Here is a 23,917-nt window from a genome sequence, read left to right as displayed (position 1 = left end):
ACAGGGATATTGTTATCCACATCCCCAGGCATGGTGAGGATGTGCTCAATGTGGGCTCTCAGCTTTTGGCTGGCTTGAATAACCCTGCAGTGAACACTCACAAGGGCTGATGGCGGGTCAGGGGGTGTTTGGGAAGCAGAGATAAAAAGATCTCATGGGATGGTTTTATCCAGCTGCTGCCAGCTGCCCGTCAGCATCTGTGCTGAACACACCTGAGACAAATGCAGAGCCCATTCCTGGGGACAGGCAGCAGTCTGGGCTGTCAGCTGCCTTGGGGGACAGTGGCATTTCTTCTGTTCTGCAGTGGCAAAGGCATTTCAAGCTGGGGTTTGCCCCTGGTATTCCTCATGGCTCAGTGAAAGAGAAAATTTTGTATGTTGCCTTCAGAGCTTTCCCTCTAATGTTTTCAAGTTTAAAATGATCTGCCTTGCTCTGAAAGTCTTTTCTCAAAAAGTATTTTTCCTATTACTTGTTGTAAGTGAAGTTGTAGTGGAAGTTCAGGCAGAAAAGAATGATGGCTGAATTTGAAAGATGTTTTAAATTTAATTACAACTGTGGATATATGTCAATATTATAAACTTAGTTAAGGAAATTACGTGTAGATTTGATCTACATGACTTTTAGGGTACTCTTTTGCTTTAGGACTTTTAAGAGTAGCTGGTTTCCATTTGCACTAATACTGCATTAGTTGGTTGTTCTTTCCTCCTTTTTTTTTTTCCTAAAAAGTAGTCTGAAGCTGCAGTTGTTCATGATGATTCTTCCAGACCTGGCCCTTTAATTTCTAGTGAATACCTGAAATAGTTGCAACAGTTTAACAGTTTAAATAAATGAAGGAAGGAAGTGGTCAACACAGTAAGGGAACCAGTTTTACTTGAGAATTTGTTCCATCACCTTTTACTGTCCTGTAAACAGTGCAGAGAAGTTGAGCCACATCAAGTGTTCATTCTAAACTTGATTTTCATTAGTCATGGTGACTGTGTCCTGTAGAAAGACATGGTGTCCTCCAAAGAGCCTGTTTGATCAGGTTCACCTGGCCAAATTAATCTGGCTGCATGCTTGCTTTGGCCTTAATTTCTAGGTGTTTTTTGATAAATCTTTTCTAAATCTTTGTTTTCTCAGTGTTTAATGTAATAATACCCATGGTGGAGTCCTCATATGTTCATGAGTCTCTGACAACCACATTATTTGCTTGACAGCAATTGTTTCTTATTTGCAGGACTCTGTTTCAATTTATAACACTGCTGAATGATTGAGAAACACTGAAATTGAGTTTCTGCTTTCTGTTCAAAGTTAAAGGAGTAAAGTGAATGCATTGTTGTTTTCTGTTTTCCCAAGCAGCGACTGAACTGGGAGCTTAAAATTGCTAAGTGGTTAAAAAGCTGAAGATTTGAAACCCAAATTCAAATTATCTGAGGCTGTGCAAGTAATGTGGCCAAGAAACGAAGCTGGCTGAAAGCACAAAGCAGTGTCACACAGCTATGTAAGAGAGAATGTGACAGTGTTAAGCAGGATTTATTTATAGCTTTAGTGGATGTATCCAAATAGTACAAACCCCTTGTGCTGGAGAGGTGATGCTGCCCAGGCTTTTCCTCTCCATAATTATTGCCATGTTGCTGGAAAGGATGAGGAAGGAGAAGTTTAGTGAAAAATATAGTCACGGTCATGCTTGGAGTAGTTATTTGTGAGGCTTTTGGAAGATCAGTGCTAAACTCTTTTCTTCTTAACCCCTCTCCTTCCCACACTGGCATCTTTGCACTCTGAGCCATCCTCAAAGAGGAAAGGATGGTGCTCAGGGCCAGCAGGCTCTTCCCCTCTTCATTGCAGACCCCTGAAGGCCATACCAGATTGCCAGGCTTCCAGTTATTCCTGAACTTCAATGCCAAAATATCCCATAAAGATCCACACCGGGGAGCCAGGTCCCTTCAAGCTCTGTAAAATGCTGCCTTTCTGGCTATAATTCTGTCCCAAAATGTTTTATCTTGTGAAGAGTCATTGAGCTGTGACTGTCCTCTAACTCCTATGCTGCCCCTTAGGATTTCATAGAGTCTTCAGTGGCACTTTTCCAGTCTGATGATGAAGATGGGAAAGCATTTGACATCATCAATGAAGAAATTCCTGATTTGGAGCAGGCTGGATTTGGCCCCGAGACGAGGTCTATTCTTGTGAAAAGTGGAGTGTAAGTCTGCTCAGATACATGGAACTGTTAAACAATTCTGTGCACCTTTGGGTGCATCTCTTGTATATTCCACATGGTAAATATTTGGAGGAGATAAGTGTTTCTTTCCATTTCCTTGGGGAGTGGAAGGGAAATAGTAATTTTAGTTTTCTGTGGCTCTCGTGCTTGCACCTTGGTTTGGGTCTAAGTGTTCTTGTTCATAGAAGAAGCTTGTGATGATCCCCCAGAGTCACATTTTTCCATGAAAAGATATTTTAGATATATCAAGACCTGGTATAATTTTTGGGACAGGTAGAGCCTGTCCAGAAAGGATGAAATGTGCTGTATTTGTAAGAAAGTCAGACTGCTGGGACTGAAAATTAAAATAATTTTTATAGAACTGTAAAAACTAAAACATAAAAGACATTAAGAGAAAAGAGCACTGTGAAATCATGTCAGTTTCAGACATTTAGTAGTAGTTTTTAAAATGCAGTATTAACATTGTCATAACTACCCTAAGGGTGATGGGGATCAGGAAATCTGAAGAGGGACCTGAACTACTTATCTAGGGATGGGTGATTAGTGTCTCATGAGGATTATGTGCAAGAATGAAAGGCTGGGACTCTGTTTGGGGAGGGGGGATACAAATGAGAGCTGCAAAATCCTGAAGGTGGTAAGACAAGATTAATGCAGTTCACAGAATCTTGCATGACAACAGTTGGAGGAAATGCTTTACAGAACTGGCGATTGCTTTAAAGCAGATTTTGATGTGGAAGGAAAAAAGCTTTTCCTACACCAGAGGCAGTGAGTTTCTGGAACTTGTGCTGAAGGGGCTGTGGTAGCACCAGGAGGTTAAAACCACATTAGATAAATTAGTAGCAAACAGATTAGTCAGTGTATGACAGAATTAAAATGAGTAAAGACATGTCCTGTTACATCCATAGTAAAACAGTCCCAGTGCTGGGTGAGTAGGAGAGGAATGCACCTCCAAAAGTGGGTGAGGTGTCTTTCTAACCAGCTCCCATCTGCTTCTGCCACTGTGTAGGGATAGAAGGACCCTCTAGTTGGGGGTTTCTTTCTTCTTAAATTGCAGGACAGAAAGCAGGCTGGGAGAAACTTGAACTGCCAGCTGTTGTTGGCTTTTGCTTGATCTCATCCAGCCTTCCTCAGTTACTTCTCTTTCTTCTTGCACCATTTTCCTAAATCCAACTGGAAAAGCTACAAGAAAGCCCTGTGTGGGGGATGCCAAACAGGCAAAGATTCAATTAAGAGACATTCATAAAGTTCTCAGTTCAGTCTGTTTCCTCTGAATTTCTGAGCAGAGCATCATCTCACAATGAATTTGGTGGGAAGGCAGGAACCCAAAATCTTGTGTTTGTTGAAGTAGGGGAAAGCAGAAAATCAAGTGTGTGACAATTTTGTGCTTGACTTGCTGTTATTGTCATCAAACCACATGAAAAATGCAATGTTTTTTTTTCAGTTTAATTTTTGTGTCATTCTCCAGGTGGGTGGCTTATCAGCAGAAATATTTCTGTGGAGAACAGTATGTACTGGAGAAAGGAAAATACAAATGCTTCCTTGACTGGGGAGGATCTAGTAAAACCATCATGTCAATTCGACCTGTTAAGTTGGTGAGTTACCAGAATTTAAGGGAAAACCTTAAAAGAAATGAGACCTTTGGAGCTCAGAGCTTACCATAATAATTAAACAGGAGAGCCCACATTGTCTGTTTGGAAACAATTTAAAGCCCCTCAAGGAAGGCACAGTGAGTCTGTTCAGGATGGAGACTGGACACTGCAGAACTTTCTTGTCTTTTGAGAAAATTGTCAGGGAAATTTCATAAGAAGAATTTCCTTTTGACAGACTGTATACATGGAGAAAATAGCCTGGCCTGGAAAGATTAATTTGCCTTTAAACATAGTAATTGATAATGTATTTAAAAATGCTTGAGAATTTATCTGGCCTGTATTGTTACATAATAGAATTCTGTTGGAGTTTTTTTCCTTACTTTTCTGCTAAAATATTTGTACTAGATACAGTGAATAAAGACAGGAAATATTTTTAATCCATTATTCAATCCAAGGTAGTGCCAGCTCACCCAAGCAGATTAGTGCCAGCGCTGTCAAAACCCTAATGCAAAACAAAGGCAATCTACAGCCATATGTATTAAATGATAATAAGTAATAAATTATTAATAAGTAATAAATTATAGGAACGCCAAAGGAATACTTAACCTTATTTTCAAGAGCACATGTTGAGAGAGATGTCTTCTGTTGGTTTCAGTTCTGTCTTTTATTCAAGAAACAGCCTCAAAAGTAAATGCAGAGACATTTACATGGACTGTAATGCACATTATGGGAAGTAATTAATGCTGATGCAAGTTCTCTGTGTGAAAGGCATTGAACAGTCAGGCAGGTAATTGTGAGCTTACAGGCAGCTCATGGCAGAAACTGGGGAACAGAATTGTGCCAGGAGCCTGGGAAGTTTTTTTTTACCTCTGCTCCTGAGTTCATACTTTACAAATTTCAGGCAACTTGGCATGTCTCCTAGGAAGTTAATTGTAATTAATGTTGGGGTTTTCTAATGTGTGTATATATATTTATTGTTGCAGGAGCCCCTTGGGACAAATGAGCCTCCACATTTGGTAAGTTGGCATTACGTAACAGTGTCTAGTACTAAACTACACTTAACAATTAATGTTGAATGCCTTGCTTCAGGTGATATCTCAGTAATTTCAGGTGATACTTGAATATTGTCATCTTGCTACAGCAGAGCAGTGATGGAGGAAACTGGTAGATAGATAAAAGTAAAGTCTGCTAAGTGTTCTGCTCTTTGCTTTATTCTGGATCATACCCTTTAGTATTCTATCCCCAAAAATGCAAGCAATCCTATAGGTTTAGAGTGACTTTGGATCTCTAGAGCTATTGATTTTCCTCTTCTTTCCCTCTTGTTACTGGAAACTCACCATCCCATCCATTCATCCTTCTCTTTATGGCAGATTTTCTTTCCATTATTTTGCATTGCATCCAGTTTATCACTCCTGTGTTTATGTGTGAGGTGAAGATGAAAATATGAACTGCAGAAAACTGAACTGCACATTTCAAACCTGCAAATGCATCAACACCTGGAAGTTGGAGTTTTTATTTTACATGCTGGTAGTTCTGCTTTCCAAAGTCTTCCAAGCAGGTAGAGCTGCTCCTTAAGGTTCCCTATTTGTAACAGTAACATCAGAGGTTAATTGGACACATCCTGATCACGATAAATCTGTGATAAATCTATGATATATTCTGAAAGTTTCCCTGAAAGTTCTGTCCTTACTAAGAGAAAGCAGTCCCTATAATTCACTCTGAGTCTCAAAAATGAGTTAGTTTAGAGTCTCACACTCTGGTCCTTACCTTACAAGGTTATATTCCATTAATGGACCTTTGAGTTATCTTGCTGAAACACAACCCTGCTCTGTGTTCATCACCATGTGTGCTCTGTGTTCCCTGCAGTGTTCTGTCCCTGCAGGGCTCTTCCCTTGTCCAGCATGAGTTGTTTGATTGATCTTTTTCTGTCCTGCTAGCTTGGGTGGGGATCTGAGTGATTTTATTGCTCTCTCTGACATGCTTTTAATTAAGCAAATTTGGGAACATTTATTTCAAGAAACATGACTTATTTTCAGACAAAAGATATTTCAGAGCTCTGCGGTTCTGTTTCAGCACACTTAAGTATTTTGTCATCTGGACACAATTTCTCTCTTGCTTGCTTGGATGGGAAATGTTGTGCATTGTGTTACTTAGCAGGTGGACCACACCCTCCTTTTTCTCCAGTTCTACCATTTTATGATTAACCCAGCACTACAGGAAGTGTTTCCTGTCTGAAGACATAATTGGTGTATTATTTTAGCCTTAAACACTGACTTCCTGCCCAGCCTATTCACATGGCAGTTTGCAGCCAAATCCAAAGACTTGCAAGTATGCTCACCAGAGGGCCTTGGTAAATGATACCAGATAAAATAACTGACTCAGATAAAACTGGTGGGGTCTAAACCATTGAAGATAATTTTACTTTCATCTCAAATTCTTATATTTTTTCAGGATCCCCCAAAATCTATTCTTTGAGTGTATTATTCCAGTGTTGCAGACCTTTAAGATCAGTTCAAACCTTTGAAGTTTCAATAAGTTGTGCTTTACAGGTTTTTTTATTTCCAGAAACATGAAAAAACCTTTGTGTGTGTGTGTGTGTATGCACAGACACCTTTAAATATTGACATGTATTGAATTGCATTTTGCCTCTTGTGGTCTTTAATAACAATCTTAACACCATTTGTGAAAAAAATTACTATCCTGACTTACCACAATCCTGGTTTTCACAGGATTCTGCCTTGGGGCTAGGGAAGAAATAACATATTTCATATCACTACAGTTCTTATAGGAGGGGAGATATTTTGAGTAATTTTTAATGGGAAAACATTTAGTCACTTAGGATAAGTAAAAGACAGGCCCTTAGATAAATATCAAGAATTTCACATTCAGAGTAAAATAAAAGTTTTCTGCATGAAAACCAGTCTCTTAGTTTGGAACTTATAAGAATGTTGCATATGAGCTTGCAAATCCTGATGTTTGACCCTTGAGTAAGTCATATATTGGGTATTTTGAACCATTATACGTTCTCCCACCTTTAATAAGCATATGTCTGAACTAAGGGAGCTGTTTGCACTGTCTGTAAGAGTGTGTCTTTTTTTCATTTGTGTTCTTATCAGAAATTGAAAAGCAGCAAAATTTTCTTACATCTCTGAATGACTCCCCTGACCTTTTCTGCCTGCCAAGCTTCCTAATAAACCAACTACATAGAGTGTAAGAAATCACCAACTCTGCCAAACCATTCATTTCATTTATTAAAATAAAGCTTTGCTCAGCAAGAACAAAGCCTCTTTCAACAGCAGGTGACTTGCAGAGATGATGTAGGAAACAGAGATAATTGCTGTGCAACCCTGCATTTGTGCTTTAATATTCTGTCCTTTGGTTTCTTGGGAAGCAAAACCTCACACATTAATGTCAGACCCTGACAAACTGGAGATGGCTGCAGTTGGAGTGTTTGAGGAATCACTGCTCCACCCCAACTTCTGTCAAATTGAGACCTTCATTCATTACCAGATAAATTCTGTGTTAAAATGAGTTTGTGAATCTTTTTTAAAAGCCTTGCATAGCACGTGGCCTCTGAAAGAAAGGCAGTGTGTATGTATATATATTCCCTTTTGTTAAGAGCTTGGAGATGAGTGGGTAGAAAATACAGTGTAATTACAGCTTAAATAGGTGCTTTGTGACAGAGCAGTGCAGTTGTATTTACAGAAAAGTCAGTTACACTTTATTCATTCTATTGTAGCTGATCCCTGCTCTCCAGTTAGTGCTCACAGCCTGCAAGGCCAGCTTAAGCCTTTCTTGTTCTTTCTAACAGGAAACATTCATTTCTTTTAAAAACAGAGACTGAACTTTTCCATAAAATCATTTTCTGACACTTGTGTTTGGCCTTCTCACTCTGTGCTGGCAAAAGCACTTGATTTCTTTTCTTTGGCAGGAAGCTTGGCCAATTTGGGGCATGAAGGGGGAAGTAGCTCTTGCAACAGCCATCGTGTTTTTCTTCCATTACAGAATATGAGCTGTTCTCTTGATACACTTCAATTTTTTATTTTTTTCCAGCCTCTCTTTCAGGCTTTCAAGTGAAATCCATCTCAGTTACACAGTGGCAGCCCAAGGGTACAGAATTCAGGGTGTCTTTGCTATAGATCATAGCCTACGTCATACCAGGGTTTCTTTTTGTTTTGGTGGGAGCTTTAGGGATTTTTTGTGTGTGGTTTTTAGTTTAGGTTTGTTTTGGGGTTTTTTGGCAGGGATGGGTTTGTTCATTTGGGCTTTTTGTGTATTTGTTTGGGGGAGGTTGGTTTTTTGGGAGGTTGATTGGGGTTTTTTGTCTGTTTGTTCGGCTTTTTCTATTTTGCTTTTGCTGCAACATTTTGAGCCTTCTTGCTTTTTAGGGATGAACTGATCACATCTCACTGATGGGCTGTGGTTCACTGTGACTTGCAGTTCTTTACCATGACATACAAAAGCAGCTTGGCTGAACCTCAGGGTTCCCCAGTTCCCTCAGAAATCCTCCTGCTAGTTCTGAAATGAAAAGCCACCTGCAGCCACTGTGGTCACAGAAGATTTCAGGGCACTTTGTCATTAGCAGCTCTGTGTCTTTGACCAGCATTTCCCCATCCTGCTTTGAGCACTGGATTGCTGAGCTGTAGGGAGAGTCAAGCTGCAGTTCAGGGGGGCTTTGGGTGGATAACAGCCTTGAGTCCTGCTCTTCTTATTTGTGCCTCTCCTGCTGCAGTTGAACTTACACTTGATAACTCTGCCTGCCTTAGCACCACTGGGAAGCCTCCTGTGCCAGCCCAGAGATGACAAAATACTTGATATATTTCTAAAAATAAAGCAGCTGTATAAAGTGAAATAGATCCTTTGAATGACAATTCATTCAGTTAATTGTATCTTTGTGAATGGAATGGATACTTCTCTGAGAGTACAGCTTTCTCTGTTGACATTAATGATAATGCATTCATTTTCCTTCTAGTCATTGTTTTTGTTTTGTTTTGTTCTTGTAGCTCAAAGCTTTCAGTAATACACATTTCCAAGGAGCATGTGTAGATTTCACAGCAGAAGTTTCTGATTTTACATCATTCATACCATGTTCTTTTAAGGTTCTCCGGGGATGGTAAGTGTCTGTTGTTTTACATGCCATCATTTTCAGTATTATGAATTTTTTTTTTCAAATGTTACAAAATTTCAGGCAGCAGAAAGCACATAACACATGCCCATCATCTTCCATCGTGTCTTAGACCCTTTGTCCTGCAAGGCATCTCAGTAACTCCCATCCTGCCCCTGGTTTGGGTACTGTGCATTTTGCTCTCCCTGGGGAAGGCTTGCACAGTTACCATGACTCTTTTTTTTAACTCCAGTTAGAATTTATTCCAGATTTTGAGAACTTTGGTACAGTGGAAGTACCTGAATTCCACTCAACGTCATTTGACTCTGGAACTGAGGTATCTGTACCACACAATTTTGATTTTGCTGCATAGCCTTTCAAGTCACCTTACTTAAAGCTTGTCAAGAACAAAGAGAATTTTTTATTCCTTTTGTCCTCAGCAAGTATTAATCTTGAAAAAAGCATGCTGTAAATAAGCAGCTAGAGCAGTTTATCTTTTTTGTTCCATTATTCTTGCAGTTGGCTCCTGTGTTACAAAGGGGAAACCACTGACAATCACTGTGTGCTGGAAGAAGGCCTCTATGTTGACCTCAGTTCCTGTGGCTGCCCAACTGCTGCAATCAAATCCCTCAAGCCTATTCAATATGTAAGACTTTACTGGGGGGAGAAAAATAACATTTCTGAGCTCTTTTCCCTGTCAGATGTCTGAAGTGAGTGCTTGCCCTAAACAATCTCCCAGCCAGGGAAAAGAGTGAGGTTTGTTTTCTTGGCTCACAGGATTTTTTGGGTTGGGAACAGGTCAGGCTGTGTGCACTCTTGCACGAGGTCACTTGTAGCTGCTCTTGGGTGTTCTGGGTTTAAAGTTGTTCCCTTTTTTACAAGTAAGAAACAAGATCCTCTATGGCCAGGGGTTGGACAGGAATGCATTTTGCCCTCCAGAACAACAGACACAACCTTTTATACATCCCATTGTAATCCTGCACACAGAACACAAAAACCTGCAATCTTGATGTGATGTCTGTACCTTTCTTCCACATCTTGGTGTGCTCTTATGCAGGAGCATCAAGATGAGCTTAAAACACTTGGTAAAAGAGAAGCAAGTGGTTTCTCTGTCCCCTCTTCTCTGGCACTGGCCACCAGTTTCTCCAGAACTCTTCCTCCTTCCCTGATCACAGGGCACGAACTCAGCTCATGTGGTGTGTGTCCTTCAATGCAGCTCCTATGGAGCTAGACTTCTGGGCTTACTCACTTCAGTTTTTTCACATATGAAGTCCTTTGAACAGCTTTTAAAAAGAAAAGCAAAAAAACCCAACGCAAAAAAAAGCCCTCCAAAAAGCCCCCAAACCCCAAGCAAATGCAAACACCAAACCCAGGGGTGTGGTGGGAAGGATGTACAACCCAAATTTGAGCTGGACTTCTGTAGACTGTACAGATACAGAGACTTCCCACCTGCTGAGAGCCTGGGTTTTAGATTAGAGTTCTCCTTTTCAAGTTAAGCTTTTGGACTCTGCTGTGCCAAATCCAAGTGAAGTTTTAACATCAAATAATAGTAGGCCTCATCCCAATCCCCCTGCCTGTAATCTCACAGGGAAGGAAATATGAAGTTTGGCATGGTAGGAGACTGCTGGCAGCCCCTGTTTCCCAAGGGCCAGGCCCTGGAAGAAGTTTGCTTGGCAGGCTGTGTGTGGGGAGCTCACACACATCTTCCTCTGCTTTTGCACCTCTTAGTTTGCCTCTTCTCTTGGCAATAGTAGCCCTTGCATTTCACAAATACAGGGCACTAAATACCATGAAATGCCACTGATCTGTACCTGTTTGTCCCCAGAGCCGCCAGGGCAGTGCTGGGGACCCTGGTGTGGCACAGACGTGACCCAGAGCACGCAGCAGGTCACAGCCAGGAGCAGCCACAGTTAATTCCAAGCATTGTCCACAGCTCTTGGAACAGAGCCCCTTGTATTACAGCATATTTCTGTTAGCTCATTCCAGAGAGGAGCAAGCCTGTTCCCAAGTGGAATTGTTGTGTGGGGCTGTATTGAATTCATTTGTGGTGTTGGGAACCCCTTCCATTCTTCAGCTTTGAATACCAGCCTCATTTCAGAGCTAAGGTGTGTCCCCTGGTAGCTCATGGGTGAGAAGGAGAACTTTTAACCCTGACACCAAGCCCTGGATGTGCATTGTCTCCTGGTCTCCTTTCAGGGAGATGTAATTGCTGCAAGTGGAACTGTGGAGGAGTCCCACGCTGGGAACATTCCATTTGTTCTGTAGAAATGCAGCTTTGATGGAAACAAACTGTTTGGAGACAGATGTACCAACTGCACTAAATGAAAACAAAAGTTAATTTTTTTTCTATTTAAGAAAGTAAAACTTTTGATTTTTAGTTTGAAAACTCCCATCAATGTAATTTGTTTGTCTAAGACCTTAATTGCATAACAAAATGAAAATTTTCCTCCTAAATCACTGCATTAGTCCAACTAAAATAGAAAAAAAAAAAAAAAACAACCAAAAAAACAAAACCCCTACTTTCAGAGCTACACAAAATTATTTGGATAAGAAAATAGGCTAACACTGGTGATACTTAGATGATTTCACTGCAGAGACAGTATTTTAGGTTGGCTAATTTTTATTCTAGCTCTTAGCTCTTGGAAGGATGTTTTATGTGTTGTCTAGTGAAAAGTGAAGTTGTCAGCATTTAAGTACATTTTTTAAGTATGGCATGCTGCTCCCACACCCTCTGCACACACACTCTCCCATTTCACAAGAAATTCAAGTTAATATGGTTCGACTGTGGTTATTTCCCCATTTATTGTGCACTGGCATCATGGAGGAATTCAGCACATCTTTGCAACCAATTTCCTCTGTTCCTGATGAAGTTTTCTCTCTCCCATCATACCTTATTCTCCAAAGTGTGTAATACTCAAACCAAGTCTTTAGGAGGCCCTAGCTGTGCTTTTTTTCCTGCTGTTCCATTTTGCTCAAGTACAGGTTGGACCATTTCATCATCCTTAGAGCATTTAGGGAAAGCTATGGAGTAACAGGAGGGCACAAAGAAGGAACAACTGACACTGATGCCATTTGCCTCTCATCATCTCCTTTCCTCTAAACATCCCAAAGCACTCTTGCAGCAAAGCTTGCTGATGAAATGTGCTGTTGCATCGTTGTTAACAGCCCTCCTGCAGGCAGGTGAAAGCCTAGCACAGGTTCAGAGCTGCTGCAGAGGTGCAGGTTTCTGTGCCTGCACCAGCAAGGACTTGCCTTTTGCACTGCCATGGATTCATGGAAAGGCAATGTGGGCCTTGCCCAGCTGCAGGAGAGCAGGTGAAGGCAGCTGGGCCATTTATAGGGCCGTGCTTGCTTACTGGGGCATTTGTCCAGTGTTTGCTGCTTGAGGAGGTTCATCTTTTGGGATAGATAATTTGCAATGGGGAGTTCAGCTCTGGTGCTGCCTTTTCTCAGGTGTGTTGTTTTGACAAATTCCCTGTCATATTTGGTGTGATTTACATGGACAAGAATGCCCAGGATGCTTGCAATAGGCAATTAGCTTTCCTTCTAAAGTGTTACCTTCAACCTGTAAATTAATACTCTCCTAGTTTCCTAAAACCAAAAATGAGATCCAGGTTGTAGGCTGTGCAATGCTTTTTTTCTTTGGTTGGGTTTTTTTTCCCTTTTCTTCTGAGGCATTCTTTATTCTTGCTCTGATCAATCGTGATAATCCTTGTATTTCTATATTATCTTCTCTAAGTTAAATACAGGGTTTAACTAATCTCCCCAGCATTCCTGTGAGGCAAATGAAGCAATCAGATACAAGAACTACCTGCAGTTTGCTAGGGCCAGGCACTGAGTCACCCTGTGTGGCTGGGACTGGACCGTGGACATGGCACTGTCCAGGCACCCATCCCACACTCCTGTAAAGGCACTTGGGAGTGATGAGCTGGCCAAGCCTGGAGAGCAAAGGTTTTCCCCAGGATGGTGTAACACAGCTCTGGAGGCTCCCCAAATTCAGACTCTGGTCAGTGCTCTTTGCAAAGCAGCAGCTTAGCACCAGTGGGCACAGCACCATCCCTTGCCAGGCTGGGTTACACTCAGCCTTTGCTCTGGCCCTTTGCATTTCTCCCTTTGCCTTTGGTAGGCTTTCCCATCAAAGTTTGCAAAACCTAGGTTGGCAAAAGAAAATAGTGTAAGGGAAAATATGGTTTTATAAAAAGGGATGGGCCCTTTTCAAAAGGGTTTTATTAGTAAAAATTCTCATAACTTTCATAATGGAGAATTATCCATGGCTAAAATTATGCTTTTTGCTCTAAGCCTGTGTGCAAATCCACCTGTGCACTTGGGTTTCAGTTCTAGTGCCCTCTGGTCATCTTCTTTATCTCTGGACACTACTGGGGAAGCTCATCTTGCACTGATCCTTGTTTCAGCTCACACACTTCATGCTTGTCTTTTGGCATTTTTCCTGTACCAGTGAAGGAAAAGTTCTGTTCTGAATTGTGAAAAATTGTATTGCACAGCTTCACTAAAAGCAAAGTGAAAATCATTGATGGGGAAGTCTGAGCTGAGTTGAACTGTGCAAGAGATTTCTGGTGTGTTGATTTTTGGTGTTGATTTTCCTTGGTTTACCTGTGTCATTTTCATTGCCCCATGTGCTCTGTTAGCCACACAACACCACACCTGTTAAGTAAAGTATATCAGTGTATTCAACAGTTTACAAGGCTGCTCATATCTTGAAATGCTATGTAAATATAGCTTTCCTTAATCACTGGCCTCTTGAATATAGTAAGTTCCTTCAGGTTTCTCTCTGGATAGTTACATGAAAAAACAGGACAAGCAAAACCTCTTAAAATGTTATTGGTGCTGGTTTAAGCAAAGGCAGTCAGTTCCTTTGTACATAAAAACTGTTAAGAAATGTCATGTCAAGAAATTCTATAGTGCTTTGTTATTGTCACAGTTGGCAAGCTTTTCCCAAAGCATGGCATTTCAGGCATTTTCCTTGAAATAACTGTGAAAAGAAGCTAAAGTGATGCTGACCTAGACATGGGAATGGGTAAATATAGATGTCTTTGGCTCACCTTTCAGGTGAAAATGTTCCTCAGCATTCTGCCAGAAAGGCTGGGAACAAGATGCCTCCCAGCCTAACAGCATAGCCCAAAACCTTGTTTTTCCCTGTTCCCAGTTTCTATGGAGCTGTGAAAACAAAGTCAGAGAAAAAAGCCAGGCCAAAGTCACTGCTGCCAGCTGTTGGCCCAGAAGGGAATACAGGAGGTGGGGAATCAGTGCAGTGCTCTATATATGGCTGTGGAACAGGAGAGCTCAGGGCTTGGCACAGCAGCCTGGTTTCTCTCTGGACTTCATCTCTGCTGAGATCCCCCTGGGACAGAGGGATCAGAGCCATCTCTGGTGTGTGTCAGGACTCTGAGCAGCTGGACAGGGAGTTCTCAGAGCCCTCAGTGCAAACAGTCACAAGCACAGCAGAGCTGGAATCGCTTCAGTTGACTCCAGCAGTTTGCTGTTGTGGTTCCTGGTGTATAAATGGATATCCTGGCTCAGTGACTTGTCCATCTGGTACAGCAGCCCTGTCTCTTAACATCCTCAGTGTTGCAACAGCAGGATCAATATTTAGGTTTGGGCAGTAATGTCCAACACCACAATTGGTGTTTCTCGTGGCCAGCAATGCACTTGTGAAAATTGCAGGGCCTGTCCTGGACGTGGCTTGTGGTGTCCACTCAGGTGAAAGGCAGTGCCAGGGCTCTTGCAAACAGGGGTGTGGTGATTCTGCCTGGCTGAGCAGAGCAGCCCCAGGAGTAGCTGCCTGCCCTAGGCCTGCTGCTCTGGCTTTCAAAGTGAGCCTTCAGCCACCCACTGGAAATCTCATCCACCCCATCCAGCAGAAGGCACTTGGGAAGAGCTGACCTTCCAAAATAAAAACATTACAGGTTTTGATCCCTTTTCTGGTGTGTAGCATTAAATTTTGGGAGCACAGTAGGATTTAAAAATCTCTCTGAGTGGATGATCCCAGCTCTGGTTCAGAATGTCTCAGTGATGTCTCTGTCCCTGCAGTGCTGCATGACTGGGGCTGTCCCTGCTCTGGCTGGCAGAGGAAGGCAGAGTCTGACCAACCAGCTGCATACCAACTGCACTGAGTCAGTGTCAGGCACATTCATGTGTCCTGACACACCCCTGAGCTTTTCAGAGACACTTCCCTACACTCCATGTGCCTCTTCAAACATAAAAATTAATTTCCCTTAATTGCTCAGTGCCTGTGTCAACTTTAATTCAAGATTTTGTTTCATTTATTTCACCTGAGGCCATGGCTTTGCTGCAAGAGGAATCCCAGATTTTGCCTGTGCCAGCTATCTCAGGGTAACATCTCCTAAAAGAAGGTGCCTTTCCTGGAGAGGCAGCTCACTGAGTTAGTCAGACCTGTTCCCTCTTCCTTTCCAGGTGTAAACTGCAGGTCCTTTTGCTTCTGGTTTTAGGTTAAAAATGCTGAAGCGTTGTACAAGTGTTTCTTGTACTAGGGCACAGAATTTGTGTGTTTAAATCTGCTTCCTCTGTTTTTTTGCTGGCCTTATAGCTGCACCACATTTTTATGCAAACTGATCTTTTTATTTGCTTTCACAGGCAATCTGTCAGCTGTAGAAAAGGGCATTAAGTGAAAAATGTTTCAATTCTACACGAGATTACAGGATTGACTTATTATGCTCTTCCTTCAACATTGACAGAAAAAAATAGGAATGTCTGTTAAAAACATTGAGAACTTTTTAGTTGACATTTCTGACCTTCTACAATTTGTAACTACTTAAAATGTTTGCTGTGAACTACAGCTAATTGAAGTCTGTGGACAGTAGACTTTGATTTGACTCACTATTTTAGATGCATGTTCCATCAATAAGTAAATAAGGTGGATTTTTGAAAAGGAATCAAGGCCCTGATGATACAAATCAGATCGAAATGAGTTTTTCCAAACAGAGGCCCCTGCATCACTTGGTGACTCGGTGCCTGCCTGTGTCAGTGGGGCACTGCACTGATGACAAAGCTACTGATAAATGCAGTTTGTTTCAGCTCTGTGTGCTGTGGGGTTTCCCTTTGTTGTTCCATTTGCTGAGGGAGCACAAGCTAACCCAGAAGCGTTGCAGGAAATTCAGCTGAAGTGGGCCAATGTGTGCATCATATCTAACAACTGCAATTCTACTATTCCCACTAAAACTTCGTGCTTTTCTTTCCTCCTTCCTCCTGCCCCAGGTTTTTGCTGAGCCTTCCATCAGTCTGTTCAGCCTGGAATGCTGCAAGGGCAGAGAGCTGCACTTCAGTGAAGCAGTCAGCTCTGTTCTGAACGAGGACCTCCATTTTTACACCCAGTCTGTGTGGGTGAGAAGTGGATTGTAAGTATGGAAGAAATACCCCTGTCAGTTTTGCACTGTAGGAGCTAGCATTGCCTCATGGTTATTGCCTTGTTCATAGCATGGTTTACATTCTTAACTTCTATTCTGAGGCACAGACTTTACAAGGCAGGTAGTGTAAACGTGGAGTGCCTTTATTAGCAGGCTGTAAAATGCCAGCTATAAACTGCAGTGATTTAAACTACTGTAGTGGCTCAGGGAAGCTTGATGTGCTGACTGGCTGCCAGAGAAGCAGCAGCTCCTGAGAGGAGCTCAGGGTGGATCTGACAGCTGGAACAGTTATTTGCTTCTGTTATTAGTTTAACCCTTCTCCAGGAGTGTGAATGTACACCCAGGTTCTTCTGTGAAAACATTTTACATCTGCAGCAGTGACCTTCTAACCTTTTCCATGTCTCTCCCTTTCACCTTTTGGAAGAGCTCCCAAGTGTTCTGCTTTCAGCCAGGTTTTCAGCCTCCACACCCTCAGCAGCAACAAATAACTTGCAGAGTCTCATCCTGCAGCTGAGAGTGGCTGGGAAGTGCTGTTCTCCTAATGGGACACATATTTCCTATGTTTATGTTTGACCTTTCCCCACCTTTTCCACATGGGCAAGGCTGTAATTTTCTTGAGAGAATAGTGAACATGAGCTTCCCCACAAAGCTTTGCCAGTTCACAGCAGTTCCCACCATTTGTGCCACTTCCAGCCTGAACCTTTGCTGAAAATACAGCAGTGTGTGTTGTCTGGAAATTCAGTCCCTTTGCCCCAGCTGAAGGAAGGGTGATGGCTTTGGGACCACATGGCAAGAAAGCTCAGGAGAGTGAGTGCAACAGGCCAGCCCCTCCTGCATCTTTCTGCTCATCTTTGGGTGTCCAAGCAGGTTAGCTGCCTCCCTGTCTCTGGGATAGGTTCAGGGCAGAAAGGCTGGGTTTCCTCTGAGATTTTTTCAATGCTTCCTAGGAAAGAGAGTAAAGGTTTTCCCAAGGTTGGTGTAACACAGCTCTGGAGGCTCCCCAAATTCAGACTCTGGTCAGTGCTCTTTGCAAAGCAGCAGCTCAGCACCAACGGGCACAGCACCATCCCTTGCCAGGCTGGGTTACACTCAGCCTTTGCTCTGGCCTTTGCATTTCTCCCTTTGCCTTTGGTAGGCTTTCCCATCAAAGTTTGCAAAACCTAGGTTGGCAAAAGAAAATAGTGTAAGGGAAAATATGGTTTTATGAAAAGGGATGGGCCCTTTTCAAAAGGGTTTTATTAGTAAAAATTCTCACAACTTTCATAATGGAAAAATCATCCATAGCTAAAATTATGCTTTTTGCTCTAAGCATGTGTGCAAATCCACCTGTGCACTTGGGTTTCAGTTCTAGTGCCCTCTGGTCATCTTCTTTATCTCTGGACACTACTGGGGAAGCTCATCTTGCACTGATCCTTGTTTCAGCTCAAACACTTCATGCTTGTCTTGTGGGTTTTTTCCTGAATTGGTGAGGCATAAAAATCTCTTCTGAATTGTGAAAAATTGTGTTGCACAGCTTCACTAAAAGCAAAGTGAAAATCACTGAGGGGGAAGTCTGAGCTGAGTTGAACTGTGCAAGAGATTTCTGGTGTGTTGATTTTTAGTGTTGATTTTCCATGGTTTACCTGTGTCGTTTTCATTGCCCCATGTGCTCTGTTAGCCACAGAACACCACACCTGTTAAGTATATCAGTGTATTTAACAGTTCACAGGAGACTTCCACAGCCTGTCCCCATCCCACAAGCACTCAGGTAGCCTAAAGGCAGAGGGTGTCAGGTGATTGTGGGATGTTTTGGAGGATTTGTTTGCCTTTTCTGGGATTCAGAGTTCAGGAAGGCAGAATTAGAGGGTTTTTTGGCTCCTGTTTCCAAAGCCTGCTGTCAGCTTTGGGCAAATAGCAAAGATTTATGTAAATACTCCTATGGTATCTTGTTGCCAGGCTTAGGAAAAAGGCTCCTTCCTACACTCCATGTGCCTCCTCAGTAAGGCACAAACCTGAATCTGCCCTGGCAAAGGGTGCTGGGGTTCTCAGAGGTGTGGGAGAGGTGGCACAGCCTGTGTGAGAGCAGAGATGGGTTCTGTCTCTGTCACTGAATGCCACGAGCCCAGCCTGGCTTCAGATGGTGATCTCTGGAAGTCTTTCCACTCTGTTCCCTATAAATGTCTACTTTGAAACTGCATTCCACCTGAGACTGTTCATGCTCCAAGAGTAATGTTAACAGTGAATTCTCAGTGACTTGACAGAAATCATTTCAAGGGGAAAAAAGCCAGGAATGTGTTCAAAGTATAAAGAAGACACAGGGGTGCTCAGGCTGCTCTGAATACCTGTTAGTCAGGAGTGGTGGACTTTGTTTGAAGAAACAGGGATCCAGCCTCATTGCCAGGCAGCTCACAGCTGGCACAGCTGAGCTTCCATGGAGCCCTGAGCAGGGCTGGCTCTCAGTTTCCCTGAGCTGTGGGCACTGGGCAAAGGCAGCTCCAGGTGCTGTGAGGCTGTGGGTGTTTCTCACTGGCTCAGAGCACAGCCATCCCTCGTGCTCCTGGCAGCTGACCTGTACTGCAGGTCACCTGGGAAACCAGCACTTGCTTTGTGCTCAGAGCAGTTAATGAGGCAGGCATTCAGGAGTCACTGTCCACACAGCAGTGTGCTGTTGGTACAAACAGAAGGGATCTGTGCTCCTGAGGCTGCCTTTGTGAGCAGCATTTACTGAGCAGATGCCCAGATAACAAGGGGTCTGTATGAGCCACTGCTTTAACTGGGTGTTACAGGACTCAGCCACATCCATGGTGTGTTCATGACAGGAAAATCTGCTGCAGCAGGGTGTGGGGCTTGGAGTGAATACCTGTGATGTGTTTTCAGACAAGTGGAACTGTATGAAAAGCTAACAAAAACATGAGATGAGATCCTCTCATAATTAATGCAAAGCTGCAAGTGTGGCTCCCTAGTTTCCTAACACAGGCCTGCTGAAACCAGCATTATTCTCATCTGGGCTCATGCAGAGGTTCTCCTTTTTGTGGGGGAAAAAAATGGAGGGGGAAAGGGGAGATGGGAAGTGTAGTTTAAAAATTTTGGGCAGACAGAAAACAGGTCTGAATTTCAACAGAAGGCAGTTATCCCACTGAAATGGATGGCATTTTGCAGCACACAAAGAGAGGCTCACTGTGGAGAGCTTTGGGGGCTTCCAAGAGCCCAGCTTAGCTTTGCTGTGGATAGCAAGTGCCCTTTCACATTCTGTTTTGTGTATCCAGGTGGATTGCCTACGAGGGATGCAATTTTTTAGGCAAGCAGATTCTGCTGGAGCCCAGGGAGATTTCAAACTGGAGTGAACACAGTGGCTGGAAAGTGATTGGCTCCCTTCGTCCTGTGAAGCAGGTGCTGTAAGACTGAGGGAGGAAAAGGGGTTTTTATGGACTGGGGTTTGTGCACAGGTCTCAGCACACTGGGGTGTGTTGTACTCCTTAAATCAGGCCTAATGGTGACAGCCAGAAGGACCCACTGAAGATTGCTGAACCAGAAAATGCCTCTTGTAGCAGTTACTGAGATCTGTGTTAGGTTCCTAAAGGGAAATAATTTCCAGTTTCTTGGTGCCAAGTGTTGTTTTTCTGAATTGCATGTTCTGTGGATGCTCTATTTTTACATTTTTGCCATATAACAATATAATGAGGAAACCAATTCCACACTGGCTTGTTTCATAATTAACATAAATGGAAACAAGAGCAAATTTTATTGTGCTGTAGCCTGGATTTCCAAAAGAGGCAAAGCTCATGCAGTTCCCATCAGGTTTTCCTTCTGTGTCTCACCCCAGGTAATTCCAATTTCATTCTCATTCAAAGATTCAGGTCTCTAAACACAAAATTAACTAAACATTGTACTGATACAGGTTTTGTTTATGGCTGCTTGGTGGGAGAGAGGCTTTATTGTGTATAGCTCAGGGTTTGTTTTAATATGGAAAAAAAAAGGAGATGTAAAGCTCCCAGAAAAAAAGCTGTGCTGGAGTTAGGGTTCCAACAGAGCTGCTCTTTGTAACTCCCTGCTCTTTATTTGCACTGAAATCAGTGAATAACAGAGCAAAAGCTCAAACCCTGCAGTAGCCCTGCAAAATCCTCTTTATTTTTGGAGTAAACCAATAAACAGGGATACCAGGTCAGTGCCCTGTTTTCTATGTATGTTCAAAAACAGTGGTGCATTTCTCTGCCATTTATTCCAGTCAGTGAGGGCTGAAGTTGCTGGATATGTAACTCAGCAAGTTTTGTGTCCCAAGAATTAAAAGCTTGTGGAGTATAGCCCCTTTACTGCCCTTGGAACGAGTGAAATGTGCTGAACTGGGCATATTTGCAGATCACAGGAATTAGTTCTATAGCCATAATTACATTCTTTGAGAAAAGACCTATCTGCCATTGCTGTTTATAGCTGCCCATCTGCATGTGAAAAACCACTTACTGTGCTTCACATGCACGTTTGTTTCCAACCAAAAAATTACCCAACGTCCTCAACGGAGAACAAAGACTGAACATGGATGGAGGGAGGATGGTGCAGGGGAGGCCCTCTCACATCAGTTTGCTTGATCCCTGTGTGTAAATGTCTTCCCTCACCCCTGCAGCCAGCAGTGTACCTGAGGGTGAGGAACAGGGCGCAGGGCAAGTACCTGAGCGTGGCCGGGAGCCTGGCGGACGTGCGGGCGGCCTCGGTGTGCGCGGCCCCGCGCGGCCGCAGCGACGCCCAGCTCTGGCTCTACTGCCGCGGCCTCCTCAAGTCCAAGGTGAGCTTCACGGTGCTTCTCTGCTAATGCTGCCCTTCTTCATGGGCTGTTATTAATTTTTTTTAAAAAGCTGATGGTTTAACATTACAAAATGAAGTGACAAAGATCACCACCTTTGATCGAGCAGCTGGTCGGGTGTTGAATAATCTGTGCTTGGCTTGCTTCCCATGATGTGCTGCCATATGCTCCATGCCTGAGAGAAGTCGGGCACAAAAGTGAGGCTCTGTGGCCTGGATCTCACTGCTCTCCTTGTTTCTTAGGCCAACAATACCTGTCTGGATGTCATTGGGGGCAGAGACCTGCCTGGAGCCAAAGTTGCCCTGTGGACAGAACATGGGAGGGACAGGCAAAAGTGGAGGCTCAACGAGGATGGAACCATCAGTTCATACCTCAGCGAGCAACTGGTGCTTGATATTAAAGGTATTTTAAAACAAAAACTCTGAAGCTCACAGGTTTTAAGTGGGTTTTTTGATTAAGGTTAACTTCCATAGTCCAGCTATTTTTTTTCCCCTTTGTACTTAAGGTCAGAAACTGAATCCTACATTTCCTGCCCAGTTGCTTGACAGTGGGACAAGAAACAGCAGGGCAGGGAGGAACCTTTCTCTTTGGATTCCAGAGGTTTATTTTGATCAGATGAACTGTTGTGCTTTGGGGAGTTAAGGAGTGCCGATGGCAAGGAGTGCAAGTTACAGAAGACAAAGTGGTGAAGGAAAATCAACCACAGAACAGCTCAGAAAGGGAAAAGGAGTTGAAAAAAGAAGGCTGGTTAAAATTGTCATTGCTCAGTTGCAGAAACTAGCCCCCTACCTCATGGAATTCCTATTTTTCAGCTGATTTTCCAACTTAGTCACACTTCTCAAAGCTTGTGTATCATTTTTATGAGTATTTCTTTCAAAAGCTTTTCCTTCATGACTTTCTTTTGTTTTTAAGGAGGAAATTACTATGACAAGAATCACATCATTATGAATCAGCCAATAGAAAACAGACCTTCACAGAAATGGGATATTGAAATATTGTGAGTAAAATCCACCTCACAGATGGACTTTTTGTGGGCTACCAACAAGTAGAGGGGAAAAAAGAACCCAACTACTGAAGTCACACACCACTGGAACCATAAGCAGCAACTCCTCTCTATTTTCCTTCGTGCCAAGCACCAGCTCCTAAAAGAAGTGAATTTTGCACAAATCTGGAAGATGGGAGGTTGGTCCAATGCAGGAAAGCTGATTCTGCAGGGGCTGCTCCTGTGAAAGTCACCATTCCTCTTCCTCTGAAGTATGAAAGGTCAATGCAAAAGAGCAGGCAGAGGATCTGCAGCATGGGAAGTGCAGGAGATAAGAGGGGAAGGGCTCTTCAGAAATGCTGTCTTTGCCTTCCTCTCACCCTGCTGGAAGCTCACTGAGCAGTGAATGCACTGGTGAGCTTCAAGGAACTTGAGTTGGGCTTTTATGTCCCAAGTGAAACTGTTTAGGCTCCAAGCGATCCTGAATCACGTCTCTCATCAAAATGCAATTAGTTTTGTTCAAAAAGTTCATTTGAGCTGGAATTCCAGCTCAGCATGTGAGATGAGGCAATACAGGGGCCTTTCACCCCCTAAGTGACACTGGTAAGCCTTTGTCTTCTCTGCTTTTAGCAGCACCAAAACCAGCTCACCTTGGCATGTGTTGCCAAAGGTGCCAGCAGCTGCACTCCAGGGCTGGCTTCACGGTGCCAGAGCGGCTTGGGGACATCAGGGGCACCGTGGTGGCACCAAGGACAACTGATGGGCAGAGCTTGGAGTGCCAGGGCTCTCCTCCATTTCCACACTGTGCAACCACAGCCATTGCTCCAGCAGAGCCGGACCTCACTGACTGCAGGTGGTGCTTGAAAAGTTTCTTCCTGGCTCAGCCACAGCCCCTTGGAAGGCTGTGAACTCCTGATGGGGAAGAGAAGTCCCTCAGCTCCCCGGCTTCAGCAGCACTAAATTAATCTTCATTGAAAATATATTTTTTCCAGCATTTGTACATTCAGGGTATGTATTTCTAGGACTATTTAAAGAGTTCAGGTTAGCTGAAGACAGATATTTGAGATTCCAAAAGCTATGCCTGCTGGGCACTCAAACAGGATCATCCCCAAACAAAGACGTAACTCTAAGTTTGCCACAGAAATAAAATATATGGATGTCTATTTTTGTATGAAATGGAGTTCTATATAGTACTATTTAAAAAAGAAAAATCTACTTGCACTTACTATTTTACATTCTAAAATTATCATAAATCTGCTGTTTGAGTAAGATCCTCAAATGTATGTATATATTTTTTCAACTGAAGCACTTGTTAAGCTTTTTCCCATATAAGTCAGTACATCAAGTGTTCTGCATGTGACTTTCCAGATGAAATTTTAAAACCCTGTGTAAAAAGTTGTAGTTTTTTAAGTGAAGAATGACTAAATCATACTTGGTGTCTCAGTGTTACATAACAAAGTAAAGCAAGCTTTTGTACTTAAGAGACCTTGAATGTAAATTGCTAAAGCATGTATATTTTAACTGTATAAAACTTTTCAGGAGAAACATTTTGCTGGTTGGATTCTTTTTAAACAAAATAAATAATAGTTTTCAGCAGGTGTTGAGCACATTCCTGTAAAATATTTCTTTTCCAATGGCCAAAAAAGGGGGATAAGTATATTGAGTATATGGCTGTTAGGTGAGATTGCATATTAAAAAGTATTAAAGTAACTGCACCACACTCATCAAAACTCACTCAAGAGAATACTGAAGAATGTTCAATTTTCTTGAAGATACAGATTCCAGCTACAGGCTTTTGGGTTACTTTACCTTGAAATTGGTGCTGGGGGAGGTAGAGGATAAATATTATTCTTTGTTTATTCCAGGGATGGCAGCATCTGAGGGAAAAGGGG

At 42.8% G+C, this 23,917-nt stretch overlaps 1 protein-coding gene across 1 annotated transcript in view; it reads left to right on the top strand.

The window, feature by feature from the left end:
* Window positions 1-23,622, top strand: part of CRYBG3 (crystallin beta-gamma domain containing 3) — an 81,263-nt gene extending 57,641 nt beyond the window's left edge. Inside the window, exons 13-22 of the mRNA XM_063150196.1 lie at window positions 2,034-2,176; window positions 3,660-3,786; window positions 4,767-4,799; window positions 8,787-8,896; window positions 9,407-9,533; window positions 16,121-16,260; window positions 19,515-19,638; window positions 20,867-21,025; window positions 21,286-21,445; window positions 21,956-23,622. Of these exons, the coding sequence (XP_063006266.1) occupies window positions 2,034-2,176; window positions 3,660-3,786; window positions 4,767-4,799; window positions 8,787-8,896; window positions 9,407-9,533; window positions 16,121-16,260; window positions 19,515-19,638; window positions 20,867-21,025; window positions 21,286-21,445; window positions 21,956-22,044 (1,212 nt within the window). The 3' untranslated portion in view covers window positions 22,045-23,622. The remainder of the gene's footprint in view (window positions 1-2,033; window positions 2,177-3,659; window positions 3,787-4,766; window positions 4,800-8,786; window positions 8,897-9,406; window positions 9,534-16,120; window positions 16,261-19,514; window positions 19,639-20,866; window positions 21,026-21,285; window positions 21,446-21,955) is intronic.
* The last annotated feature ends 295 nt before the right edge of the window (window positions 23,623-23,917 follow it).

The sequence above is a fragment of the Melospiza melodia genome, chromosome 2 (genome assembly GCF_035770615.1).
Source record: "Melospiza melodia melodia isolate bMelMel2 chromosome 2, bMelMel2.pri, whole genome shotgun sequence".
Taxonomy (NCBI): domain Eukaryota; kingdom Metazoa; phylum Chordata; class Aves; order Passeriformes; family Passerellidae; genus Melospiza; species Melospiza melodia.
Note: the sequence above shows the minus strand (reverse complement) of the source record. Positions and strands in the feature narration are given on the sequence as shown.